Source organism: Lacerta agilis, chromosome 14 (genome assembly GCF_009819535.1).
Source record: "Lacerta agilis isolate rLacAgi1 chromosome 14, rLacAgi1.pri, whole genome shotgun sequence".
In the NCBI taxonomy this organism is placed as follows: domain Eukaryota; kingdom Metazoa; phylum Chordata; class Lepidosauria; order Squamata; family Lacertidae; genus Lacerta; species Lacerta agilis.
In genome coordinates this window covers 26436319-26461982 of record NC_046325.1, presented here as the reverse complement: position 1 = coordinate 26461982, position 25664 = coordinate 26436319, and the positions used below count along the sequence as shown (strand labels likewise).

General features: G+C 46.0%; 2 protein-coding genes across 2 annotated transcripts; one reads left to right on the top strand and one right to left on the bottom strand.

Moving 5' to 3' along the window:
* Positions 1-1009: 1009 nt before the first annotated feature.
* TCAP (titin-cap) lies at positions 1010-4141 on the top strand. The gene is made up of 2 exons (XM_033170380.1): positions 1010-1227; positions 2861-4141. Exons 1-2 carry the CDS (start codon positions 1079-1081, stop codon positions 3243-3245), a joined length of 534 nt encoding a protein of 177 aa, XP_033026271.1. The 5' UTR covers positions 1010-1078; the 3' UTR covers positions 3246-4141.
* A 13783-nt stretch (positions 4142-17924) lies between these two features.
* Positions 17925-22741, bottom strand: LOC117059442 (melanoregulin-like). The gene is made up of 5 exons (XM_033171184.1): positions 22534-22741; positions 20671-20830; positions 19905-19995; positions 19297-19463; positions 17925-18527 (listed from the first exon to the last, which is right to left on the bottom strand). Exons 1-5 carry the CDS (start codon positions 22608-22610, stop codon positions 18342-18344), a joined length of 681 nt encoding a protein of 226 aa, XP_033027075.1. The 5' UTR covers positions 22611-22741; the 3' UTR covers positions 17925-18341.
* Between the last annotated feature and the right edge of the window lie 2923 nt (positions 22742-25664).

The window sequence follows — 25664 nt, the reverse complement described above, 5'->3', positions numbered from 1 at the left end:
CCCATTTTCCAGGGACAGTCCTGGATTTAAAGAAGCCATCCCAGTTTCTGATTTGATTGTGGATTGTCATGCATTTCCTTAGGGTGTCCTTATTTTCATCAGAGAAATGTTGGAGGGTGTGCCATACATGCTCCGCTTGCCATTGAGGAGTTGTGAACCTCCAACTGCATTAGACATTGTTGACTTGGTTCTTTTGGCAGGTGACGAATATGGGCACCCATAAGTTGTCAAATACTAAATATTGACTTCTATTCAACAGTGTCATGCATATACTACTGTGTGCTGACTGTCAAATACTGCTGTGTCTTCAATATTTGGAGGAGCCAGAGACCAGCTTTAAAAGAGGATTAGACAAATCCATGCAGGAGAGGGCTATCGAAAGCTGTCGCTATGACCTACCTCCACAGTTAGAGGCGGTAATGCTTCTAAATAGCAGTCATAAGAACATAAGGAGAGGTTGCTGGATCAGGCCAACGGCCCATCTAGTCCAGCATCCTGTTCTCACAGTGACAGACCCGTTGTTGGAAACCACAAAGGGAGAGTGTCTCATATGTTTGTGGAGCTGAGCCTCAGCAATTGAAAGAGATATTTCTCTAGGCGACGACCTGGCATCCCTCTTGAGAATCGAAAGAAACCCTCGTATCTTGGCTTCCAGTGGGCCCAGATTGGAAGCACCGAACTAAATGGCAATGAACATTATTTCTATAGCGTCTCTCCAGCTCCCATCTCAGAATAGTGCATGTTTTGATCTTTCATGCTAAATTAACGAAACGACCCGTCGACAGCCACAAGTTGCTGCCCAGGAAATGACAGGGTTAAAAATGTATTAAAAATATTGTCACGTCACAGATTTGGTTTCCAGTAGCAAACGCGCCCAGGGGAAGGGAGGGGAAGGTGTCCGGTATCAGAATGCTCCACCAGTGACTTTGCAAGACCGATATAGCTCTGAATGCCAACCCCTCTGGGATCGGCATTCAGGAAACCTATATAAATCACCCGCAGCAGCAGGGACAATAGACTAGACTGAAGGGAGGCTCCGAGAACTCATCCTAGTTCAAGCAGAAGCCCAGACGCAACAATGCACGGAAAGAGTGTGGTCCTTCGCAGCTCCGGGACCCTGGCCGCAGCCGAGCTGAGCTGCCAGGTAACAGAGAGAGACACATCCCGGAAGGAATCCTTCAGTGCGGAATGGAAGGACCTCTCACTCACCGCTAGGCCTGAGGAACGGTGAGTGTTGGGCTTGGGTCTGGTTGGGATGATAGCCTTGGTCCAAACTGTTATAATCCAGCCAGGTGGCTTTGTATTTGTTAGAGAAGTCTACTGGCTGGATCCTCCCAAGGAAGCCTAGATAAAGCCAAGTGTTGGTAGAGGTTAAACATGCATTGCAGGCGGTTGGACTCAGTGGCGTAGTGTGGGTTGTCAGCACCCGGGGCAAGGCAAGTAATTTGCGCCCCCTAACCCGTGGATAGTCCCTCGCTCTCTCTCCGCACCGCACGCGTGGCACCCCCCCTCCACAGTGGGTGGTGACCCGGCGGCTCGGATCGGATTCGCACAGCCAGCACTGCAGTGAGAGAGAGTGAGTGAGCCAGGCAGGGGCAGAGAGCTGCGAGCGCGAGCGCGCCCCCCCCCAGATGTTGCGCCCGGTGCGGCCGGGCCCCCCTGCACCCCCCACGCTATGCCACTGGTTGGACTAGACGACTCTTGGAGACCCTGCCAACTCTATGATACAGTCAAGTCTTGGAGGTGCCAGACATGTGGGAATTCTGTCAAAGAGGAGGGGCAGGGGGAGACAGCTCAGGACCCACCAGTGTATAAAGTTAAGGGGCTTTTTTTTGCATCACATTGAGGCACATTGGACATTTCATTTCCTATTCACTCAGCTTGTAGAGATCCTTTCAGAGCTAATTTCCAGGTGCTGTTTGCTTTTTCCTGCTTTTTCCTGAATAATTTGGTGCCCTCAGCCAATGTGGCCACTGCATTGCTCACCTCTGACAATGAAAGCGGAGCCTCTGCTTTTAGTGATTGCGGTGGTTCGGTTTTGAGTGATACATCTCTCCTCCGGTTAATCTGCCCCTTTCCTTTCTAACCCTTTGCAAGGATATCACACTTGTATGAGAGTACGAAATCAGGGGATAAAGTATTTCGCCTGGTATGAAGCAGTCTAATCATATTTGCCAGGCTAGGGCTGGGATGGTAAGGCGTGTGGGGTTTTAAGGCTGGGAGAGGGGGCTTTGGGCTGCATAGAATAACAGAAGGAGGTGTTGCTCAGCGTGGGATCTGTATCACCAGATGCAGCTAGGGCATCGCTGTCAGGTGGCTGCCTAGTCTCTGCTTGCCAACCTTTCCAGCAAAAGAAGAGCATAGGAACCTAGGAAGCTGAGTTAAACTGAATCAAACCCACTGGGCCATCTAGTTTAGCACTGTCCACAGGGACTGGCAGTGGCTCTCCAGGGATTCAGACAGAGGTCTCTCCTAGCCCCACCTGGAGATGCTGCAGGCATGTCCAAAGTCCGTTTGGGAGGCCTAATTCGGCCTGCCGGTCATTTTAATCCAGCCCCTGTCGCAGTTGATTTCCTGGGGTAAAATCACCCCAAAAGCTCAAGATTAGAACTTCAAACCTAAGAAAAGCTCAGCAACTTTGGGGTAAAAATGTAAAAAAAAAAAAAGCTCAACATGTTTGGGGTAAAATCCCTCCGAAAGCTCAACAACTTCAATCCTAAAAAACCCCCGCCAACAACGCTGGCTGGCCCTCACGCATGCTCACTTCACCAAATCTGGCTCTCCTTGAAAAAAGTTTGGGTCTAAAGCAGAGCTGTGTGGGGTGAATCTATGATTAATTCTCCGCTCCTTCTCTCCGCAGCTGGTCTCGGTTTGAAGCAGACAAACAGCGCAGAGAAACTTACCGCCAGCAACAGGAGGCCCGGGTCATAGTGCAGAGGTCTCCATGGGGCATCCTTCGCTTGGGTCTGCTGGGCAAACCTCTGACCTCCTACCACCTGCCCTACCAGAGGCCTTTGCCCTTGCCCATCTTCACACCGGCCAAGCTAAGCGCCAGGGAGCTCACCCCAACCCCCTCAGAGTCTGTGGAGTCCTTGCCGGTGACTGGCGTGTGTCTTGACAAGAAATCTGTGGCCGAGATCACCAAGGAGCTGCCCCTCGTCATCCAGCCCGCCTGCCCCGACTTCAAGAAAGGCTTGCCCCGCTCCTTGTCCCGTTCCATGTCTCAGGATGCCCAGAGAGGCTGAGCGTCCGGGACCTTTCCCCCAACGCAACGACTTTCCTTCGGGAACTGGCTTGGATGCCTCGGGGTGGGGGGTGCCCCCCCTCCCCACGTCTGTTGCTGCATGAGGACAATCCGAAGGGGCCCAGGGACATAGAAAAGATTTGGTAGGATCGAAGCCACCTTGATGACTCCAATGGAGAACTCTTGGGGGTGGGGGTGGGGGCAAGGACTAGGACTAGGACTATCTCTGTGTGTAAATGTGTATATTAGATGTACAGCACCGTGCACGTCCGCCACCAGTGCTTTCCTTTCTGCACCGTGCATCGCGGTGGTGTTTATTTTTATTTTTAAAAAGGACTATCTCCCCAGGGAGAGTAGGGGAAGCCCTTGAATTAAAGCAGAGAGGAAAAGATAAGGACAAGATCATCATACACAAAGCAGCTCATGGAGGTGAAGGGCCCTCGTCCCTGTGGTTTCACATAGCTGGGTGAAACACCATTTGTAGATGGATGGTGATGGGAACCCTGCTTCGTGAGTTTAGCAGGAGAGAGCGAGGGTTCCTTGCAGAAAGAAGAGGAAGGTTGAAGGCAAGTGAGCGGCAAGTGAGAGAGTATGGAAGACATTGGCAGTGCTCCTGGTTCTGTTTCAGCCGATGTGGCCTGCGCAGGTGTTTGGCGGGTGGAGAGGAATCCGAATGTTGTACTTGAGGAGCGGGGGAGAGCGTTAATGGGACTAAACAACTTCTGAGGTGGCAATCTCTTACCCTCCTCCCCACATGGGGTACGGGGACTCAGTAAAAATTTCCTAGTGCGTATATAATGAGGAACATCTGCATCTTGGGGAGGTGAAGATGAGCCAAAGTTGAATTAAGGGGCTAATAGAGAAGGAAAGGAAGAGGGTTTAGCCTGGATAGAAGAGGTTCAAGAAAAGAGATTTGGTTTTACACCTCATCCCACCTGTCTCCTCCCCATAGGGTATGATAAACTACAGACAAATCATTAAGAATTGTAGAGAAATCCGCTGTGAATACCCCCATGTCCTGTATTTCTTGTCCTTTGCTTTACTTTTGAAGAAAGTAAAAAAATAATCAATCATAGTCAAAGGCTGTATGGTGATTTATTGTATTCTTACAAGATAAATAAAAGTGAGGGGAATGACAGGAAAAAAAAATGTCTCCTTAATTTCAAAGACCTCCTTAATTTCGAAGACCTTGCATCTTTGTCAGGTTGCCTGTCAAAGTTGCTCACCTCTCTTTTTCATGCTCAAGGGGTGTTAAGAGTGACGCAGAAGTCCAACGGGTGCAAAGGAAAGGAAGCTGGTGTCCCAGCTACGAAGAAAGCCAAGTCGGCCACTGATTCTGTGCCACCTCGCAAGCAGACATCAGTCTCTCAGTTCACTTGATGCTGCAACACACCTGCAAAGCAAAACCAAGCAAACCTTACCTTGCTGCTTTCGGAAACACAACATGGAATTGGGTGGCATAGTTTGGTTCAGTCCAGCTTGCGTTGGTCAAGGAGCATGCAGCTGTTCGCGTGACTTCCATTGGGGAAAGAGGGAAAGTAACATGGTTTATTTACCCTTACAAATGAACATGGCTGGGACTTTGCGGTGGAAGGAGGAGCCCACAGGGGGCAAGAACTGCAGTAGGGAAACAGCGGGAAGGGGCAAGATTAAGCTGCTTCTGTGTCTCCATTTGGGATCCCTCCCTCCTGGAGCTGCAACATCCTCCTTACTTACCAGGGGTAAAACACCCTCAAAACAAGCACCCTTCCATCACAGCCAGCCCCACACCAGGATGTGTGAATGGAAGTCCCCCTTCAAACACACATACACACAGGTACTGCACAGGAAGATGGACCTCCCCAATTATTATGGGCTGTATTCAACTAACAACATAGTATAGCCCCATGGGTATACACTGAGTAAAAGTTAGTTAAATACAACCCACGGAGACACACACACACAAAAAGTGATCACAAGATGTCCTTTTAAGTCACAACATCTTTTTGCAACCGTCCTGGATGTTGTTGAGAAGAGACCTTTGAATCAGCAAATATTTCCTCCCCCCTTCACTGAAATCTCCACCCAACTCCACAAATCCCCTGAGCTCCGTTGTTGAAAATGTGCCTGAGCTGATTCACTAGCTAACAGTTTATAGCTAGCTAACCGCATGTTCACAATGATCAAAGCATGTAGACCCTTGTTGAAATCCGTGACTCCCTAAGGATATCCAGGACATATCCAGGGAGTAAATCTATGACTGAAGGCAGGCTTAGAATTGGAAGTCATGTGGAGTTTGAAAAAGAAACACCTCAGAATGCAGCCGTTGAGTTCACTGGAAAGGCCTACGCCTGTCTCCAGCCTATGTGGAAAAAACAGTGAGTTTTGCGGCAACTTAAAAGACTTTAAAACTGGATTGTGGCATAAGGTTTTGTGGAGTAAAGTGGACAACTCCTTCTGCCCCAATATATTTGCTAGTCTTAAAGGAGCCACAAGGGAAGGGCTGCTCAGTAGCAGAGCCTGTGATTTGTATCCTAAAGGCCACAGGTCCAAACCCTGGTGCCTGCAGACAGAGATTGAAAGACTTGTTTAAAATTCTGGAGAGCTACTGCCAGTCATTGTGGACTATGGACTATGGACTCAGCTACATTAGTCAAAAACAGTGTTTTGAACGTGTTATAAACATGCAGCACCATATGGTGCTGGAGAGCAAAAAAATCAAAAAAATAAAATAAAATTGCTATTTACCATATCTGAAGAAGTGTGCATGCACACGAAAGCTCATACCAAGGACAAACTTAGTTGGTCTCTAAGGTGCTACTGGAAGGATTTTTTTTATTTTTTATTTTGTTTTGACTATGGCAGACCAACACGGCTTACCTACCTTTAACTATTTCCCATAGTGTTTTCTTTCTTTGTTATAACGATTTAATTTCTGACTTAAGGTACTTAAAGTGTTGTTGTTTTTCCTTGTGTGAAGATCCACCCTAAGTTATACAAAAAATTGGGGTTGCCTTTTACAGCCCAAATCTCCCAAGGGACTCAGAGTCCCCTATGTCCATGACTAGTCAGAGAAGAATGGGTGGAGGCAGGAATCAGTAGAAAGAAGGAAGGTATATCTTTATTTTTGTGTGGCAACAGAGTGCCACCACCACCACCTTTCACGATGGTGAGGAACCAGAACAAAAGTGTGTAACAACTTTTAAAGATTTTAGAAATTGGCCAAGTCCTTAGCCAAAGACCACCCAAAAGCATCATATAATTGTTATAGAAGGAGGTGGTCTACAACAGAAATTTGAGCTTGCTGAATGCATTACCCAGGCCAGTTTGGACCATTCTTTTGAAATGGTCAATGCCCTAGTTTCTGAAACCATTGTCACAGACCTCTCCTATTCATACACAGGATTTGAAGGATTTGTAGGTGAAAAGAAAAGGTTTTCCCAGGATTTGGGGTTGCCAAGATGACATTGGTATTGACCTATGTACAAAAATAAAGTGCCTGTTTCTTCAGAGAATATTTCCTAATTTTGAAGGATGAGGGATTGGTTTTCTGTGGAATGTGTGTCCCCCCCCTTTTTAATAACACATTACAGACCAATGGCCTGATTTGGTATAAGGCAGCTTCGTCCTATATTTGTTGTTGTTTTCCTTAGGCTGCAGACCTCTTTGTTGCTTCTGCTGCCAAGGCAGCCACTCAGCCTAACAGCGTGAGATACTTTTGTAGGGGGTTACTGTCTGAGAAGACCATGCCTTGGCATTGTGCTCTTAAGGGATGGCGAGAGCAGCGTGGAATGTGTTTACCTCCTTCGGAAGGGTGGATCACATTCGGGTTTGTCACATGTGTAAACATATCCCAGAATTCTGTTGGGGCTCTGAACATTTTGCACTGTGCAAACGGAAGCCCCTACACACACACACTGCAGGAATGGGGCAAGCAGCCTTGTTCCTGTAATTTTCACATGGCCAAAGAAGTCAAGGCAGCAGTGTCTGGTGCCAAAAAATAAAATAAAATGGTAGGGCGTGCCAGTGCCCTTTTTAAAGAGAAACAGGTGCCGGTATCTGAAGAAGTCTGCATGCACACGAAAGCTCATACCAAGAACAAACTTAGTTGGTCTCTAAGGTGCTACTGGAAGGACTAACTCATTTTAGTTTTGTCCACCTGCTGAATTCCGCAAGGGCAACTCTGAGAATAAGGAGGACGGTGGTGGCAGGCAAGGAAGGATACCCTCTGGGCTTGTTGTGAGTAAGAAGGCAGGCAGTCAGGTAGGGGCTGGCCGAGGGCAGGCCAAAGTTGGTTGGGCAGTGCCACATTTGTCATAAGAATAGTGGGGTCATCTCAGTGGCTCATCCTGTCCAGCAACCTGTGTAGTGGCCTGAGGGAAGCACGCAAAGAGGACCTGAGCATACTCAGGGATGTGTAATGGCTACTAACTCGGGATACATAAGTGGGGAAAACAGGAGGGAATGGTATCCTGGAAGAGGGCATGGCTGGCTGGCCGGAACACTGAAGGGGAACACAGTGCAACGTTTTGTTGTTGGTCCCACTTGTACTCAGATAATAACCACCCCACTCCATGCACAAGCTCCTTCCTTCCCTAGCAACCTCCGAAACCAAACTGTCTCTTACAAACAGTAACCAAAGTTAGGGCAGACCTTGGCAACCAACCCCAAAGATAGCCTGATATGTACAGACTCGGGCAACCCTTTGCAGCCCAGCCTTCACATGTCTCTGCCCGTGAGGAGCCCAAGGTCACGAGGATGGTGGGCAGAACGAGGCAGGCCTGGTGATCTGGCCCCTTGGGGATGTGGGCGAGACCCTGCGGTAGGAGGAGGAAGGGATGGGACAGCTAATCCAAGCCTTTGGGCCAGGTTCGTGATGCCAGAGCAGGGCCAGGGCATTTGGCAATGGTACAAGGTATGGAGTGGGCCGGGAGGGAGTTATATAACCCAAAACCAACAAGGCTGCCAAATCCTTCTAGCGATTCTACTGGGAAGAAAGTGCGATTCGGCAGGCTCAAAGCCAGGATTCCTGAATACTATTTATAGATATATATATGGGGGAGGGGGGCACTGCTGAAGGGTTAGAGCAAAAGAGATGCTGTCAGGTAGGACACTGGGGGGTCAGGACCCACTGCTGTGCGTGCCATGGTCTGGTCTAAGGTGAAACCCAACAGCAGCAACAGCATCTGAAAGGGCTGAAGACCACCGACCTCCTACAGCTGCAAAAAAAAAGGAACAGAGAGCAGCAAGTAGTGTTTCCTTTTCCAGTTTTCCCAGTCTTAAACCCCATTTTCCACATCCGTTGGCAATGTTTTAAAAAGACCTCGTGAAAATTCATTAGCATTTTGACGAGAATTTCCCCTGGTACGCACAGCTTTGCATGCAAATTTGCCTAACATGCACAGTATTGTCAAGCAATTCCCCTTCATACAACACAGTTTGTATGCTCTTTTCACTATCATATGCATTTACAGTATATGCACACTTTATCAAAGCTTGTGTGTGTGTGTGTGTGTGTGTGTGTTTGGTACATATGTCTTAGCTGGAGAGCCCCACTGCAAAATTCAGAGAAGTGTGAATTTCAAAAGATGCCTGGGTTTCGGTCTGTGTGTTGCATACCGTCCAACATTCCTCTGATGGAAGTAGGGATGTCCTGTTTAATAATAATAATAATAATAATAATACTCCACCCCAGCCACTCTGGACAGCTTCCAACATATATAAAAACAGAATAAAACATTAAACACTAAAAAAAACCTTCCGTATACAGGGCTGCCTTCAGATGTCTCCTGAAGGTTGTATAGTCACTTATCTCCTTGGCTCAGGGGTTGCATAGCTCCATACCCTCCAATATTTCTCCGATGAAAATAGGGACATCCTAAGGAAAAGCGGTTCATTCCAGGATCAAATCAGAAACTGGATCAGCTTCTGTAAATCTTGGACTATCCCTGGAAAAAAAGGGACACATGGAGGGTCTGGTATTGTCCTGAAAAATGCAAATTGGGAATCTTGCCTTTGAAAGAGGACCTGCATATGAGAGCACACACCTGTGGTCTGAAATGGAGCAATCTAGGCCGTTTGTTTATTCCCCCCCAAAAAAATAAACAAATAACATTTTCATACATACAGGCCATCATGATAGACATTTTGGTAACTAATCAACAATACGCCTTATCAGGGTTTGCCCCCCTCCTCCACCACCACCACCACCCACCCCATTAACTTTATGGATGTTGACCTCTCATAACTCAGAGCAGAACCTTCCTTTCCTCTCCCAAGCACACATTCTTATCAGCTTCCCCTGATTTAAAAGCGTTCTTGTACTTCTGTATTTGGAAAGATGCTCCCCCCCCTCTCTCTCTCTCGTCTTTAAATGGGCTTGAGCTTTAAAAATAGAATAAGGATTTGGCAAGGGACTATCAGCATGTCCTTCTCTGGACGGAGAAGCAAACTGTATGTTTGTTTATTTGGGTGGCAGCAGGTGAGTAGGGAGGGCGAGAGTGGTGGTCTCCAAAGGCCATGAAATAAACCATAAAAAGATGATCCTGGCAGATTAGCACATACACAACCAAGCGCACAACCTTCTAGGCGGCAACTGCCTGCTCTTGTGTGCTGCTCTTCCCCCCCCTCCTCAGTTTTCTTTTTAAAGCACCCCACTCCACGTGGGACCACTTCCTAGCATAACAGCACAAACCTCTCCAACGTGACCAAAGGTCAGAGCATCCAACACGTGGAAAGTGGTGTGGATGGCAGAGGAAACAGGAGACTTCTGGTTTGGGTAGAGCACTCCTGCCGATTCCCCCGAAACTCAGCCAGCAGGTTGCTGCCCATTTTCCCTCATCAACCCAAAGGGTTGAGGGGGGGGGGCTGAGAAAGTTACAAACCGCAGCAAAATGAACTAACATGAATCACTCTATTATCTAAGCATCTCATTTATTGGGTATGGGGAATATTAACTGTGGATAAGATATTCAGTTAAGGTAGGGTTGCTGTATTTCAAAAAGTAAAAACCAGGACACCCCCCCCCCCGAAAGTTGACTTGCCTAAGATCCAGGACAAAGTGCCACCCTTTGGAGATTCCCCCCCCCCCGACTTCCATTCCACCTTTGAAATCCCAGTAATGTCCCCCTAGTTAAGCCCTAGTTAAGATAAGACTTATGGTGCAAGGTTACTGTTGTGTTATATACTGTTATATACTGTTGTGTTATTCAAGGGTTATAATATCTGTATTCACATTAGGGGGAAGTAACTGCCTTCCTGTTCCAGAAGGAACAGCCACTATTGGTTCATTCAAGTTGCTGCATTTGGATCCTCAGTCTTATTGGTTTCCACCAAAAGGCAGCTTTGTGATTGCTTGAGATTGTTCCCTCCGAAATGTATCCTTTCTAGCCAGTCTTTCTGTCCCTATAAATGTAGCATCCCTCTCCTCAGTTCCCCAGTCTTGTTTGTCTGAATAAAGAGTGTTACATGAAGAAGCTATCTCCTGCCTGCTATGTCGGAGCTGAAATCACTTGCTGAATCGTGATCCCCACATTACAACAGTTACAGCCAATCCCACATTTAATGATGGTTTTATAGGTAAAAAAATGGCAGCCAGTGCTGCGAAACCTTATGGTTGTCTTGTACCAGTAATGTGAGGAGATAGGGTCGGTAACCTTTTTTTTAACCCTATACATTTATGTTCCAGTTTTCTTTTATAGAACCCAAAGTGGCATCAGTGTGGTTTTTCAGGCACGTGGTTCTCAGGCAATCACCCATCCAAGGCACAGATCTACCGGTACTTAGCTTCAGCAAGGTGGCAACCTTCTGTGCCTTAAGACCATACCATGGGAACAGCTGCAGGAGGCTGGTGTGTGTGTGTGTGTGTGTGTGTGTGTGTGTGTGTGAGAGAGAGAGAGAGAGAGAGAGAGAGAGAGAGAGAGAGAGAGACAGCATAACTCTCCCTGCCTCCCCCTGCCCAATAACTCACCTCTTCTCCCAATTTTGGGAGGGGAGAATAGTCTCAGAGGAATTTGCAAGAGGAAATTGGTGGGGTGGGATTAAACACGTTCTCCCCTAAGGGGGATTCACGTTTGCCATGCCCCAGTAAAAGCAGGATTAGGAATGGCTATAAAGGTATTGCTCTGCTCCCAGGTGCCACGCATTTGACAGCCTACTAGGCCATGTTTTATCAGACAGCCTGCTATGCTGCAGTTGGTGAAGTTCATTTTGTAAAGTATGCAAAGTATGAGGACAATGTTACAGGAGAACTACAGGGACTGGGGAGGGGAGGGCATCTTTAACGACAACACACACACAGATTTTAAAACCAATGCAGGATTGGACACTACAGCGTTGATACACAGCAGGCAGGTGACTTTTGCATTGTAAGGTATTATGGGGCTCAGACAAAAACATGATTAAAGTCCTGCAGGATTGGGCCTGTAGCCCTTCTAGTCCAGCATCCTGTTCTCACAGTGGCCAACCAGATGCCAGTTTTTATGTTGCATTCTGGTACACTGCTTCCACTTAAAAAGTATTAAGGTTATGAAGTGCTTTTCTCTCCCATTACATATTTCCCTAAGGCAGTGTTTTTCAACCACTGTTCCATGGCACACTAGTGTGCCGCGAGATGTTGCCTGGTGTGCCGTGGGAAAAATTGAAAAATTCAAGAGAATTACTTTATATATAGTCAATATAGGCACAGAGTTAATTTTTTTAACATTTTCTAATGGTGGTGTGCCTCGTGATTTTTTTCATGAAACAAGTGTGCCTTTGCCCAAAAAAGGTTGAAAAACACTGCCCTAAGGATGTTGTCTGTGTGGCCGCCAGCAGGTGCTGCTGTGAACTGCAGCGTGGTGAAAAACTGGGCTCTGCTGGGCCATTGCAACAGCATCAGAGGAAAGGAGGGAACTGGAGATAGAGGCCGGTGAGGAGGAAAACAGGTGGCCCAAGCCTGCAAGCAGAAGTTTGGCGAGATGTAAAGGATAAGGATAAGGGTGGTTTTGGCAGAGATGGGGTGGGTGGTGAGAGCAAAGCGAGCAGGGGCATAGCCCCTAGTGAATATTTTTTTAAATTGTTGTTATTTTTTTTTATTTGTTCGATTTATATAACGTCCTTTATCAAAAGATCCCAAGGTGGTATACAACATTAAAAACACATTACAGAACATCAAAGATAAAAAACATAGTAACAAGCATACTGATGGACAGCCTAATAATGAAATAATGATCATAATGACAGTCCTCGCCCTCACACTGTCACAGGCCATAGATTATTTAATAGCCATAGGCCTGGGTAAAGAGGAATGTTTTTGCCCGGTGCTGTAAGAAATGTGAAGATGGTGCCAGGTGAGCCTTTCTAGAGAGAGCATTCCACAATCGGGGCGACACCACAGAAAAAGGTGGTATGAAATGTGTAACCTATGGTATGTATTTTTGTGTTTTTAAATTGTAAACTGCCCTGTGATCCGCAGATGAAAGGCAATATAGAAAATATAGCAATAATAATGATGATGTTATTTATGTTGATCTGTACAGGGTAGCAAAATATCAGACTTCCACTTTTAACAACAACAACAACAACAACAACAACAACAACAACAACAACAACAGTGGGAATATGTTTTTAAAGGTGCTATTGCACCTGTTTGTTTGGATTTACTTTAGGTGTCCTTCCGCATTAGGAAGGAAGGACAAAGGATCCAACAGGGAGTTTTGCTGCATGGATCCCTCCGCGTTTGGGCGAAGCGCGCCAATTTGGCCAATATAACGGGCAGTAGTTAGTTTCCCGCCCAAAAGCTAGCATAGAGACAAGGTTGTGATTGGTGTAACTGTTATGGCGATGTTTGAATCTTCAATAAATAGCCTCCGCTCTCTGTAGCGTGTGTGGAGAATGCGCGAGACAAGCTAGAGAGAACATCAGAGCATGGCAAGCCAAGAGAGAAACCAAAACCAAAACCAGCTACACAGAGCAATTGAGAGCTTCTTCACCAGACTGCAGTCTCTTAGCATTTATTTCATTTTATTTAAAAACTTTTATTTGGCCGTCTAAGTTTTGGCCACTACCTAGTTTAGTCGATCTTCTTCTCTGGAGACCTGCGGAATCTTCGGAACTTCCAGACACTTGCAGAAAACCTTCAGAGGCATCCAGCAACCTTCAGAACTCACAACAGAAACCTTCAGATCATAGCCAACGGACCTTTTCACGGCGCAGTGGGAGCAGGAACTCCAGAATTACTGGCCGTCCCATCTGCTGGCTATCCCCACAAACAACAACAACAACCAAACAAACAAACAAACAAAGCAGAGCGGACCTATTCTCTCTCAACAGTATTCTGGCCGACGGACCTTCTTCCATCCAAGTACAGTACTAAGCAGGGACGTCCTTGTTTTGCTTCTGAGATCAGACAATTTGGGAGAGTTCAGGATGGTCTCGCCGAAGGGTGGCTGACAGCTTCATAGACAAACCCACGAACTCTCCAAGCCAAACAGAAACTGAGTCCGCATCTGCTTTCCCTTCCCCATCCATTTTGGGGGGAGAACATTGCTTGCCCATTGCAGATACCGTACAGAGCGTCTCACGTTGAACAGACCCAACGTGCAAGGGGGAGGGGGAGGCAGCTGTAGACTGGGTTGGGTGAAGCATCAGTGTGAGGCTTACCAGCACACTTGTGGCCCAGGGGGGGATATAATTTGGCTTGCTGTCTCTACAAGGCCCCTAGCCAAAAAAACAGAGGAGTAGCTATTTGTTTTCCCATAGTGAGGATCATAATATGCTGACCTTTGCTCAGGGCCAAGAAGGGAGAGAGACTGTTAAGGCTTAGGCAGTTGGGGAAAACAAACAAAACACACACACTTATTGCCATTTTGTTATTTATACAAAGATTTATAGCTTGCTTTCCCAACTCCAAAAAAAAGAGTTGCTCAAAGCGGCTTATAAAAATTTAAAAGGCATACAAAAAAACCAACAACCCATCAGTAAAAACACAAATGCAGCACAGAGCAAGAATACAACAAACCCTGGCTGACAAATTAAATTAAATCGAGCCACAGCAGAACCAAAAGCCACTGGGAAAAGAAAGCTTTTATTTGTTGGTAGAACACAGAGAAGTCTTGGGGCAAGGAGTTCCACATGCAAAGGATCATCAGCTGTGCCTCAGAAGGCAATGGGCCAGCAGGAAGGAGAGGTTTTAGCCCTTCCCACTTGCCTTTTGTAGGGAGAGTCAAAGGAGAGCATGTTGCCATCCCTTCCGACTGTGGTCTACCAAATCGGACTGAGTTTCTATCTAGCTCCCTGCAGTGTGCTCTAAGATACTCCAATCCCTTCATCATTTTACAGTGTGATCCTATGCAAATCTGATCAGAAGTAAGTCCTTCTGAGGCCAATGAGACTTACTCTGAGGTGGGTATGTTGGATTGCAGGTTTAGTTGAACATTACACAGTTGTGTTGTGTTCTTTTAAAAAGCACATTATCTAGCTCTATGATATGGGTATATGATATTACAAAAGTGGCTGCACCAATGTATTCATATAAAGGCATTACCGGTATGTGACTTGACCCTGGATAGCTCGGTAGAGAATGAGATTCTTAAGCTCAGGGTGGTGAGTTCAAGCCCCATGTTGGGAGAAAGATTCCTGCTTTTGCAGGGGGTTGGACTAGATGACCCTCGTGGTCCCCCTTGCAACTTAACAGTTCACTGATTCTGTTTTCAATCTCTTCAGTTCAAAACCAGGGTGCAACAGTTAACATGGGCATCTGTACACAAAGGCAGGAGTATCCCTTCCAAGAGGCCTGAGATTCCTGTGAAAGGTGTAAAACCACAGAAACCCTGACAAGGAAGAACAAAATCATCACAAGGAAAGTTGTTAAATGAGCTGGGGTGGGGGGTGGGGGAGAGAGAAGAAGACTCATTAATTACCTAGCAGTTCTCAGCTGTCAGAAAGGATAGTGACAGGAAGAGATATATGTGTTTGCATGTCTCTGCCAAGAGGGACAAGTAGAGCCGTTTCCAACATTTCTCGCCAACCTCTAGGCTGGATGCTTGAAACCTGCGATCCAGACTGCAGGAAAAAGCCGCCCTGGGTCCATCGCATGCTTGGAATATTGTGAGGAAGGAGAAGAAAGGGAGAAATTTCCCCAGCCGGGCCTTTTGTTTCCCGCAAACGGAGACTCTGCTATTTAGAAACAGGAGCCAGGGGGATTAGCGACAGGGACAGCAGCAATCCTTGTCACCAGGCTCCGGGCGGCTTGTATATCAGGGACAGGTTGTACACAGAGAGATTGGAGAGAAGAGGGTGATGACAGGAGAACAGGTGGCCTGGAAGCACACACAAAAATGGACAGGGAAAAGGAGGAGGAGGAGGAGAGAAAACAACCCTTCTTGTAGAAAGCACAGGGTGGGGGGAAACATTTTATAGGCAGGCATTGCCAATGGGCAACATTTATGTATGTAGTTTGCCATGGACATCCACAGGATTATTTTTTTGCAGGTGCGGCAGAGAAAGCAAATACTCTAGGGTTGTTGTTGTTGTTTAGTCGTTTAGTCGTGTCCGACTCTTCGTGACCCCATGGAGCAGGCACTCCTGTCTTCCACTGCCTCTCGCAGTTTGGCCAAACTCATGCTAGTAGCTTCGAGAACACTGCCCAACCATCTCATCCTCTGTCGTCCCCTTCTCCTTGTGCCCTCAGTCTTTCCCAACATCAGGGTCTTTCCCAAGGAGTCTTCTCTTCTCATGAGGCTGCCATATTTCAAAAAGTGAAAATCCGAACTTGTCTAAGTTAAGTTTTTTTTTTTTTTGCAAAATGTAAAAAACATATGAAGTTTTTGAGCTATTTCTAAGGAAAATCAAAATCAAAACTTCCAAAAATAAAAAATAATAATATCCACACTTCCAACATGGGTTGCAATGATTTTCTGCGGTTTTTGGAAATTGCACCCGGACGCTATTTCTGACGGACAAATCCTGGATATATTGCATCCCTAAAATACTCCAAATAAGCAAACATACATAAATGAAAGGTAGGAGCAGGCAAGCTTCTCTCGAAACAAAAGAGAGGGATACTGCCCGCACCTTTTGCCTTGTATCTCTGGTTCTACAACTGCTAAACATGTACAGCACTCGCTTTTCAAAGTGAAAGCTGGGAATCTGGGGCTTATGCTTCATCCAGAGGTGGGGTAACTGCCCCCCCCCCCAATTTTTATGCCTATGTTGTGTACATTAAACCCACTTAGAACAACCTCCTGCCCTTCCTTCCTCTCTCACACAGAGTAGGGTTGCCATACATCCAGAATTTTCCATACATAGTCAGAATACGGCAGTCGGAAACAGTGTCAATATCTGGGAAAATCCGGAGGTATGGCAACCCATGTCGGAAGTCTAGATTTTAGTGATCTTCCTTAAAAATAGCTTTTAAAATTCCCTCTTTTTTGGGGGGGGGGAAGATTTTGCAAAAAATAAAAATAAAAATTGAACAACTTTGGGCAAAACTAAAAACAGCTCAACAGCCTTGGCCCCAAAAACACTGAGCACCAGGGTAACTCACTTTCTGTGCCAAACACCCAAACCCGTGAGCTGTACAAATCATGCAGATTGAGCTAATTGGCCTTTATTGGCATATTTTGCTGAATATATCTGGCTTCTCCTGTCTGCTAATAATTGGTGGGTGGGTTGGGATAGTTTGTACAGTGCATCAGAGTGGGAACAACAGCCCATCCCCTTTTTAAACCACACTAAGGCCTATAAACCGCAGAGCCTAGGGCTTGCTGATCAGAAGGTTGGCGGTTTGAATTCCTGCAACGGGGTGAGCTCCTGTTGCTTGGTCCCTGCTCCTGCCAACCTAGCAGTTCGAAAGCACGTCAAAAGTGCAAGTAGATAAATAGGTACTGCTCCGGCGGGAAGGTAAACGGTGTTTCCGTGCACTGCTCTGGTTCACCAGAAGCGGCTTTGTCATGCTGGCCACATGTACGCCGGCTCCCTCGGCCAGTAACGCGAGATGAGTGCCACAACCCCAGAGTCGGACACAACTGGACCTAATGGTCAGGGGTCCCTTTACCTTTACCTAAGGCCTATAAATTATTTTTTAAAAGCAAACACATGAACGGCAAGTCTAGACTCTCAATGTGCTCAGTTGTAGACTGGAATTTCACATTCTGGTGCATGCGCAGCACAACTGCAGGAGGAGCCTCTCCACACCCTCAGCCTTATGACCAGAACTGTGTACACTCGGTGCTAAAGGAATCTGAAGTGAATTCAGCTAAAACGAGTTTGCAAGTCCTCTATGTCATATACGTAATTTATTATACTCCATGGAAAGTCTCATGGCTAACTGAAGTCCAGCTCATACAGGCAAGGAAGAGGCTCAAAGATACCTTCCAGCCAGGCCAAGGGACTCATGGAGGATGTGGAGAAGGGCTGCTGAGGGGTGTGACTTGGGAAGCCATTCTATGGAGGCTTAGAGACATTTGGTCTCTGGCTTGAGGTCCCTGCTGCAGACAGAATGCTTGCCTTATGTAAGAGATATGGACTGGATGTGTTGTGACAGGAAGTCGCTTTGGGTACTTTTCTATTATCTCAGCTTCTGGCCCTGCCATAGGCAGGACAAAACACCCTGGAAAAATATGGAGATATTATTGTTCACCACCCTGAGAATGTTTGATATTTTATCGCGTTTTTAATATTCTGTTGGGAGCTGCCCAGAGTGGCTGGGGCAACCCAGCCAGATGGGCGGGGTATAAATTGTTTGTTTGTTTGTTTGAGTGAGTGGCAAAGCCTAAAATAAAGGTATAAAGGCAGTGTGGGAAAGCCCCAGATTTTTGGCCATGGAGAACATTTCAGCTCCGGGTTTGGGTTTATGTCTTTCCATCCAAATGTTCACCTGCTGTTTTATAGAAAACTATAGACTGAGAGTCGTGAGAAACGATGCAATTTGTTAACCCATGAGATTAATACAGGAGAAAAGGGGTAAAGCGTGAACGGGAAATGGGGGCGCAAGTTCTTTGTGTCAAAGGGAGTTTCCAACAGGTTCGCGGTTCAGTCGTCTACTCTGAATGCATTCGTTCTTCCATCCAAAGGTTGAGTTGTGCCCGCCTCTTTGCACTTTCTTCAGTGCCTGTCTCTCTTCCACCTTCTCCTCGGCTTAATCCCCATCTATGCCCTCCTCCATCTCTTCCTGAGCTTCGTTGCTCGTTGTGACCAAGACAGGACCAGGTGTTGTAGGCCCTCCATCGCTGGAAGATCCCTCGTCCTCTTCGTACTCCACGGGGTAGAAGTGCCGAGCTGCTGACAGGAATTCATCTCCCACATCAAGGAGAAGCAGCCTGTCCTAGGGGAGAAAAGGTGTCAAAAATAAAGGAAAAAAGGTGACCTAAGACACCTAAGAAGTAGAAAATTTAGAAAATGATGACCACACCAAGCCAGCAGTAAATATTGGATTCAATTACATTTTACCTCACAGTAATTGTGAGGTAAAATAATAGAAGAAGAAAGAGTGGCAATCCTTGGGTCAACGGAGGGGTCAGGGATCCCCCAAATCTTTAAGCAAACAAAAAAACTGATTTTTGCCAACTGCTTCTACCCCACTTTTAAAAGTCAGAGGATGTGAGGGAAACACATATAAAATAAACCAAACAAATGGTCCCTGTTTGGGGCAGGGGTCAAAATACTTCAAGGAGCCTCTGTTACGAGGGAGATTCCCAGGTTCTTAGTAGCACAGGCCTAGTACTGAATGGGTAGGGTTGGAGTATGTAATTAACTACTAAGCATCTGGTAATAAAATGTAATATTAGATTTATTAAGGGAAGTCTGAGTCTAAAAGCATTCAAAAGGGGGGAAAGGAGATAAGGTGATTTATTGTTGTTCCGCTGTGACTGTTTTCTGGCCTAGGAGACATCCACCCTTTGTTGCAGAAAATAGTTCCCAATAAACTATTTGGCCTTCTTTAAAGAAGAAGAAGAAGAAGAAGAAGAAGAAGAAGAAGAAGAAGAAGAAGAAGAAGAAGAAGAAACAAGAGCTGGCACACCCTTTATTTAATTACCATACTTTTCCGTCTATTTTTGGGGACTCAGATTTAAGAAAATCCTTCCTCTACTTACAATGACAAAGAGGTATCTCTCGGGTGGACCACCACGATGCCAGCCAAAAATGGTTGTCTGCTCAGCCAGGGCAGTGTGGATCCTGCGGGCCTCTTGAGGATAGTGAAGGGATTCATATGAGGTGCTGGACGTGACAGTGAGGAGCCCATCTGCTTCAGCTTTGAATCCTATATTGGGAAGAGATCATTTATGCCAGGCTTCCTCAACGTCAGCCCACCAAATGTTTTTGGCCTACAACTCCCATGATCTCTAGCTAGCAGGACCGGTGGTCAGGGATAATGGGAATTGTAGTCTCAAAACATCTGGAGGGCCGAGGTTGAGGAAGCCTGATTTATGCCCTTATCCACTCTAAACACCAACTCAATAAATAATAAACAAGAGCAGCCCTGTTGAATAGGAACGGAATCCAGTATCCTGCTCCCACAGTGGCAAAGGTTAGGTAAATAATAGTCTTCCCCCCTCCAAAGTCAACAGGGAGAAGGCTCCAGTAGTTTTTAGTCGTGGAACACTAAAACCAAACTTGAGAGAAATGAAAGCGAGTAAGGATAATAGCTCTCCTAACACTCTCCAGTTTGGTCTGTGGTGGAAATCTCCCAAGGACGCCATACCCAAGACTTCCAGGATTTGCTTCCATCGGTCCTTCATTTTCCGACGGATCTGCCGGTGAGCGATGATGTCAAAGCTCAAGCGTCGGTAGTCCTTTGTCAGGATAAAGGAGACCATCAAAAGAATGAACCGCTAAGCTACGTTTTTCAGCAAAATGCCCACCATCATGTAAAGTATGTGTGGAGAAAGGCCTATACAGTATATTACAGGGATCTCTAAAGGGCTGCTTTGTGTGTGCGCCTACATGTACATTGACACACTGCACCCCACTGAGGAACCCTATTGCTAAAGGTCATGCCACCCATGCAGATTGCGTCTACATTGCATCACTTTTCTTGCTCTCATCCATGGATGCAAACAGCAGAAGCTCATCTGTATGTGGCAGACAGTTAAGGGGTACATCACTGCTCCTTTTGATGCTGTTTTTGTCAGGAAAGGGTTGGATTCCCCCAAGAAGTTTCCTTTGGCCCAATATAATTCAATGGAAGCCATTAGCCAACCCTACCTGCATAGCCCTATGCTGGTTTTTATTTGTTGGTCACACTAGAGTGTGACAAAAACTAGAAAATGGTTTATATTATTTTAATGCTTACATCAATGCAGCACTGTGTTTATGGGCACACATACACAATAATTATTGTCTGTGGACATCCTTGTCTGGCACTTATTCCTCCAGGTGAACCAACCATACCAGACTGTACGTGGGAAAACGTATTGCAATTAAATTCTCCCCCAAACAAAAATATTCCGTGCGCAAGAATAGCATACCTCTGATCCCCGGCGCGTTTTTGACCTTTTCTCCAGCAACATGTGGAGTTTATGATCATCATCCCGTTCCACGTGAGTCTTGTCCATTGGTTCATTCCACAAGTTGACAGCCTCTAATTCCCGTCGTTTCTGCAACTTGTTGAAATACTGAAGCGTGTCGCTACAACGGAAAGGTTACAAACAAACAAACAAACATCATCACAATGGCTGCTCTTCAAACCGAGACAGGACTCCTGGGTCTACTTCTCAGCAAGTTACTCAGTGGTAGAACACATGCTCAATCTCCGACATCTGCAGGTAGGGCTGTGATTGTCCCCTGTCTGAAACCCTGGAGAACCTTTGCCAGTCATTGTCAACCATACTGTGCTACATGGTGGACCAATGGTCTGGATCAGTAGAAGGCAGCTTCCGAGGTACTGTATCTGGTATCTGGGCTTTATCACTTTGGATTGAAAGTGGGAGATCACATGGGCAAATGCTTCTCACATAACCTCTACCATTTCTCCAACAAAAATAGGGAAGTCCAGTGGTATTTTTCTAGGAAAAGAAGTAGTGCTGGAACTCACCATGAACACCTCCCTCGTTCTCTTAGAATGCAATGGCGCCCACCTGAGAGGTGCTGGCAAGTTCCAGCTGGAAAAAAAAGCCCCAGGAGCATTCTATTCCATACTCTCCAACATTTCTCCAATGAAAATAGGGACATTCTAAGGAAAAGCGGGACATTGCGGGATCAAATCAGAAACCAGGACAGCTGTAAATCCGAGATTGTCCCTGGATAATGGGGCATTTGGAGGGTCTGTTCTCTGTACAAAAACAGTCCCTGCACAGAGACAGCTAGCATATTGAGGGAGAGGCATAGTCTTCTCCCTGACAAGCCAACTGTTTTCATGCACAGAAACAACATTTATTTCATGCTGTGATTCCTGCAACTTCAGTCCAAAGCAGTACAGCCTGGGCACAGGTTTACCATTGCGGTGGGCGCAATGCATCTCTTTAGACTTGAAGACACCAGGTTGGGGCTGGAAACCTTGGATTTGAGCCTTGCTCCGTACATTTATTCACAACACTTTTTCAAACTAAAAAGTCACCCTCAATTAAAGTAGACCAATTAATTAAAAGCTGATTAATAGAAGCATTTAATGTTGCAGCCCTAGAATTACAGTGTGCATATAATTCAAGAGGGCTTTTGTGAAGGCACACACAAAGATTGTGAATCAAACAAAGCACTGTACATTGAAACAGTAGCTAAACTGTGAAAGCAAGAAAGGCACAATCCTTTCATGATGAATCCTGTAAGTTACATAACCAAAACACCATTGCAGGAGGTGGAGGTTTTCATCAGGCTTGGGGGAATGCTAAGATTTTGCAAAAGACATCTGAAAGCAGCCCAGTTTAGGGAAGCTATTTAATGTTTGATGGATTATTGTATTTTAATATTTTGTTGGAAGCCGCCCAAAGTGGCTGGGGAAGTCCAGCCAGATGGGCAGAGTATAAATTATTATATTATTATTATTATTATTATTATTATTATTATTATTATTATTATTTAGAACTGAAATATTTAAGACACAGAACTCTAATGGAAGAAGGAAATGCCATCTGGTTGTTGGGAGTGGGGATGAAATGGAATATCCTGGGAAAGGGTGGGGTTGTCTGGCCAACTGGGGCCCCAAACAGCAATATTCTGTACTTCCCACCTCCTGAGAGATGGATTCCAGAATTGCCAGCTTCCATACAGCATCACTTTGAAAGCAGAACACACCTTAATTTATGTCGTTGTCCGCCATTGCTTATTATAACTTATTATAAATTTGGCGGAAGCTCGGGGCTTGCTAAACGAAAAAGCTAATTTGTAACACATACCCAACCACCAATGGATTCTTCTCCAGTTCATCTTCTATAGGGCAACAGCAGCTGCAAACTTTGTACCAGAAATTCATCTCCCTCTCTCTCTCTCTTGCAAAGTACTGTAAATGCTAAGACAGGCTGGAGACCAGCATATTGAAACGCGATAAAAACCAAAGCTAAAACAGAAGATGGAAAGAAAATGGATGTGGCAGACGTAAGTCCAAGTAGTAAAGGAACTCTGCTTGGGGGCTGGGGGTGGGAAGGCAAAGGAGTTCTATGAATTCTCTTTAAATATCATCTGCACGTCATAAGCATTGATCATGTGAGATTCTCCCCCTTCCGCCATAGCTTAAGGCCTTTAAAACAAACTGCAGAGTGTGAAATAGTGTATTGTATGTTGCCTTCGTGTTTATATGGAATGAAAAGTAGGCTTGTTTTTCGTATCTTCAAGAAGAGAGACCGCAGGATTAGATGAGTTGCGAGGCACTGTGGAGCCACATGAAGCCAAAGGAGCAGAGGCACGAAAAGGCAGAACAGAAAGAACCCAGGCCTCACTGCGTTATCCACTGGGAGAAATTCCGCCATCTATTCCTTTTGCAACCAGTGAAGTGACTGCTTCTGGCAGCATATGCTAGGAGGCAGTGGTGCCCCATAGCTCTTCTTCCTGAGCTCCCCAACCATTCCTTCTGTTGGAGAAGAGAGTTGTGTGTTGTGCATCTTGCCCTCCCCCTTTATGACTGCCTTAGGGTCTGTGCTTTGCCCTGTTGTTGGTACTGAAGTAGGATTCAGTGGCCAGCCCAGTTGGCTAATAGAGGTGGAAAGAGCATGTGTATGGGCTATTTTGCCCGTTGCCTCAGGAAGCAACATGTCTTGGGCCACCCTTGGAGTTAGACTCGGGCCACATTCCACCTTAAAGTACTATGATAACAGTTTAAAAACAGTCATGGCTTCCCAATTACCAGAGTGGATTAACCCGCAATTGATCCATAGTCATAGTGACAGGGAACTGTAGCTCTGGGAGAGGAAGAGGGGTCCACTAAAAACTCTGTTTCCAGAAGTCTTTGGAGGAAGTCATGGCTGTTTAGAGTAGCCTTACTCTGCCCAGGGTTAATAGAATAACCACAAACCCATTTGCAGTTCTTAGCCTTTTACGTCCCCACTTCTACAATAAAACTCATTGCGTGACCTTGGGTAGTGCATGGACTTGTTTCCACTGGAAGACCAACATCCCATCTTGTGCTAAAAAATATATGCTCACAGTAGTAATCTACTCATGTGGACAGAAGATCTTCAAAGCTGCAACCCTGCAGAAGTTCACCACTTGGGCGGCACACTAGCTGTGCAAGTAGACTACACCCATGAGCAGTTTCTAAATTTAAGTTGCTAACTGGTGTTATCAGACCAGACTCTCTATATTAGAATTTTCCATCTGTAAAATGCTGAACAACAGTTAAATCTGCTTCCCAGGATTACTCCTAGGGCAAAAGCAACAGAACACTCTGAAATTCCCAGGCAAATGATCTGGGGAGGAAATCCCAACGAACACACGGAGATTTGCTCCTGGGAAAGCAGGGTTGCGATCATGCTGCCAAAACGCCAGTAAACTGTGTAATTGTTTTATTCCGCTTTCCAGATAATTACTGTCTCCCAAAGCAGCTCACATAAGTTAAAAGAGAGGAGGAGCAGGAGCTAGTCTGGAACACAGGGCTCAGAAATTAAGGTAAAAGAGTCGTATCCTCACTGTGGTATTTTTGAGTTGGTAGATTAGCTCCGTTCTTCATGGATGGAGATTGGAAAGTGAAGGGATATCCCATGCTAGGCAGAAAGACACACTGAGCCAGAGGAAAGTTGTCACTAGATTTTATTAGATCAAGTAACGAAGAATCAATGCAAAAGGCATATGTGTTATTCAAGTGGCTTTTTAAATGAGGTGTGCAGGTCCACTCCCCACGCACGCATCGAAGAAAAGAGTCTCTGTGCATTAGGTTCATGAAGTCTGTAAGCCTCCCTTTTCACAGTCCATTTGAAATGCTTACGAACAACCCAAGGCGCTTTAATGAGATTAATAGCCGATTCTCAGAAATGGGAACTCCTGCAAATCTCCGATGCCGGCAAAAAAATGCAGAAATATTGTAAAGCGAGTCACTTCAGACAACTTCCCTGGATGGTGAGCCTCTTTTTCATCCATGGAAGCCTATTGTGGTGTCTGGAAACTCTCTCCCCCCCCCCCCCCCCCCGCAATAGGAAAAGCTTCTTACAAGCCTCCCTATTCCCACAAAGATATCAGATGCAGGGGACAGGACTTCCTAAAAGTTCCACCCACTGCACAAAACACACAAACAGAGGCAAGGCAAAGGGGAGAAACCAGTATACAAAAGTGAGGGGTGTGTGTGGCTCAACTGCTGAAAATGCGCCTGCAAGAACAGGTCTGGCACACATGCTAGTTGCCCTGTTGTTGTGTAAGCCAGGCGTGCAGTTTACTCCCCCCAAGAAATCCAGTGCAGAATATATTTCTTTGCTTTCATTTCAACCTTTTTGATTTCAAGTCCTGCCTTGGGGTCTTAAAATGCACCGAGTGAGCAAGCAGCCACGCGTGACTCTTGCTACAAGACTAATTCTGATTCTAGAGCCTTTAAAAGTGCAGGGATCGCTCGAGAAGTCATCTCCCCCACATAGGAGCCAGATTGCAGTGGGATGGGAGAGAACACAAAATATCTGCCTTAAGGCTGCAATCTCTGTGCAATCCCCCATACTACTTCTGCGGAAAGCTGTCCCGCTGCAGTGGAGAATCACAGGAGTCAGTGTGGTTCAACCCAAATGGCTTGGACAACAGTTGACATTCGAGGCCGAGAACTTTGGACACTTCTGGTAAGTTGCATGTTAGCTCTGTGCCAGGATTATTGCACTTATTATGTTGAAGCAAAGGCATTTCACTTCTGCCCCACCCTCCTCTGTGTCCCAAAGCTGATCCTTTGAAAGGATTAGAAATGTCGATTCCACTCAAGGCAAATTCAGTCAATGGCAGACCAAAAGGCCTGTAGATGTTATGTCCACCACATCTCCAGCTTTCTACACCCAAGCAAGGCAGGGTGTGTGGGGAGAGAGACACAGAACTCAATAACTCAAGGCTCTGAAGATTGACTCAT

Coding starts and splice junctions, on each gene's coding strand:
- TCAP (XM_033170380.1), top strand. CDS start 1,079: ATGCACGGAAAGAGTGTGGTCCTTCGCAGCTCCGGGACCCTGGCCGCA. Junction 1,228..2,860: donor ACCGCTAGGCCTGAGGAACG/GTGAGTGTTGGG, acceptor TTCTCTCCGCAG/CTGGTCTCGGTTTGAAGCAG.
- LOC117059442 (XM_033171184.1), bottom strand. CDS start 22,610: ATGAATTTCTGGTACAAAGTTTGCAGCTGCTGTTGCCCTATAGAAGAT. Junction 19,996..20,670: donor AAACGCGCCGGGGATCAGAG/GTATGCTATTCT, acceptor ATCCTGACAAAG/GACTACCGACGCTTGAGCTT. Junction 19,464..19,904: donor GCAAATCCTGGAAGTCTTGG/GTATGGCGTCCT, acceptor TTCCCAATATAG/GATTCAAAGCTGAAGCAGAT.